The sequence below is a fragment of the Mya arenaria genome, chromosome 1 (assembly GCF_026914265.1).
Source record: "Mya arenaria isolate MELC-2E11 chromosome 1, ASM2691426v1".
NCBI classification, from domain to species: Eukaryota; Metazoa; Mollusca; class Bivalvia; order Myida; family Myidae; genus Mya; species Mya arenaria.
This window is the reverse complement of record NC_069122.1, coordinates 16,656,181-16,658,115: the sequence shown is the minus strand read 5'-3', so window position 1 is coordinate 16,658,115 and position 1,935 is coordinate 16,656,181. Positions and strand designations below refer to the sequence as shown.

The window sequence follows — 1,935 nt, the reverse complement described above, 5'->3', positions numbered from 1 at the left end:
ATTTCCGAAAGAGTTTGCATTAAATTTGCTTAATATATTTGAAAAAGGTCAAACACTCCAATCAAATGAGAAACCCCAAGGATACCTTGGCCAACAACTCATATTATTTTGGAAAAACGATGATATATTGTTCTATGTCGTTAATTTTAATGACATGAACTCTCCTAACGAATATAAATATAGGAAAGAAATTAAGCATAGCTGTTCTTTCAGATGAGGTCAACCAATCACGGTGATTTATGTAAGAAATCGGAAAACCTTCGATGTAATATGAGTCGTGTCTGTCTCCGAAGTAACAATTGTACAAGGTATCAACACAACTATATGATTGCATCTGCACTATTAGCACGTATTCCAAACTGTTAATTCTGTGCTAACAATGCAATTTGCGGATGGACAGATCCAAGTCGTTTCCATGGGAAACATATTGACGTATTTAAGTAGTATATCTTCGAAACATAAGTTGTAAGTATTCATTGCGTAGGAAACTAGCGGCTTCATCAGAAATAAATATTTCGAAAGTTGTCTTTTGCTTGTCATATGTATCGGCACTGTATCATATACGTGTGTGTGCGCGCGTGTGTGTGTGTAAAAAAGAACATTTGAACTTATTAAATTTGAATGAGTTTTTTATATCACGGTTCGATCAAAAAAGGCGGAGAAAGTACTGCTGATATTCTCACAAGAAGGATAATATACCGTGCACTCTTTGTTTATACAAAAGAGCGTTTGTAAAAACGTTTTAAAAGCTCAAGAGAACGAACAGTCGATGACGAGTTGAGAACTATCAGCCGCTGCAAATGTTCAAATAGTATCAAGCATGGAAACTTCAACATTGTTCGAAGATGGCTTCGTAGAAACATTCGATGTTATGTCATCTACAGCCTCGTCAATTCAAGTGGGTTGGAAACTTAGAGAGGCACATATACCACTAGTCCGGCAATTTCAAGTGCATTATCAAAAGGTTGCAAGTGATTATCTACAATACGGACCATTGCTTCACGCAAATGCACGTGATTTTAAAGTAGGAAACTTGGTAGCAGACACGTACTATAAAGTATGCCTGGTTGTGTTCGGATCCAACAAGATGGATTATCGACAATGCACGGAGGCATCAACAACGAATTGGCAGTTACCTATTTCAGTGGGAAGCAGCATAGGGGCTCTGCTGGCTCTGTCAGTTATTGTCCTTATCGTCTTATTGTCAAGGTGCAAGTTCTCTTCTCGAAACGGAGGTAAGAAGTCGAAAAGCTCAACTAGATACGACACGATGACTTCAATGTATCATGATGATCAGTCCACTATACATGGTAATGATTATGACTTCATGTACCAGTTTGATGATGAAGCATTATATGAAGTTCCGCTAGATGCTTCAATGCGGACATCTAGTAGTAGGCTTCCTGAGACATTGGTACACAACGGTCTATGTAGCGGTCATATGCATCTCCACAGCAAAGAAAACAGTCAACACAGGCATTCACTGGGACGTATTCAAGGCTCAAACCCACATCATGTTATTCGAAAGTCCTGCGTACACTCCATACAAGGCTATTGTAGAGGCTGTTTTCTCAAGAGTCATGCTCACCTTTTGAAGCATATCCGAAAAGATCGCCGTTTACGAGACAAGACTTAAAACTGGATGCAAATATTTCGCCCATAGATTATACGTGTATGACAAACACACAAATAACTCGTTCTTTGTCGTTGAATGACTATTCACTTACACGGAGAGATGTTTCATTGCCTAAACAAGATGTTAGCTCACACAATGTTGAGTAGTTGACACTTATGGACGAAATTCCAAACATTTCATCATCAAAAATGTCTTCAAAACATAATATTTCTGTTAAGGCAACTACACAAAAATACGAATGTAAAACGTACGCTCATATCTGACATTTACTTTGAGTAAGTATGGTGCCTCTGGGGGAG

The 1,935-nt window shown here is 38.3% G+C and overlaps 1 protein-coding gene across 1 annotated transcript; it reads left to right on the top strand.

The window, feature by feature from the left end:
- The first annotated feature begins 820 nt into the window (after window positions 1–820).
- On the top strand, window positions 821–1,636 carry LOC128225137 (uncharacterized). The gene has a single exon (XM_052935181.1). It carries the CDS (start codon window positions 821–823, stop codon window positions 1,634–1,636), a length of 816 nt encoding a protein of 271 aa, XP_052791141.1.
- The last annotated feature ends 299 nt before the right edge of the window (window positions 1,637–1,935 follow it).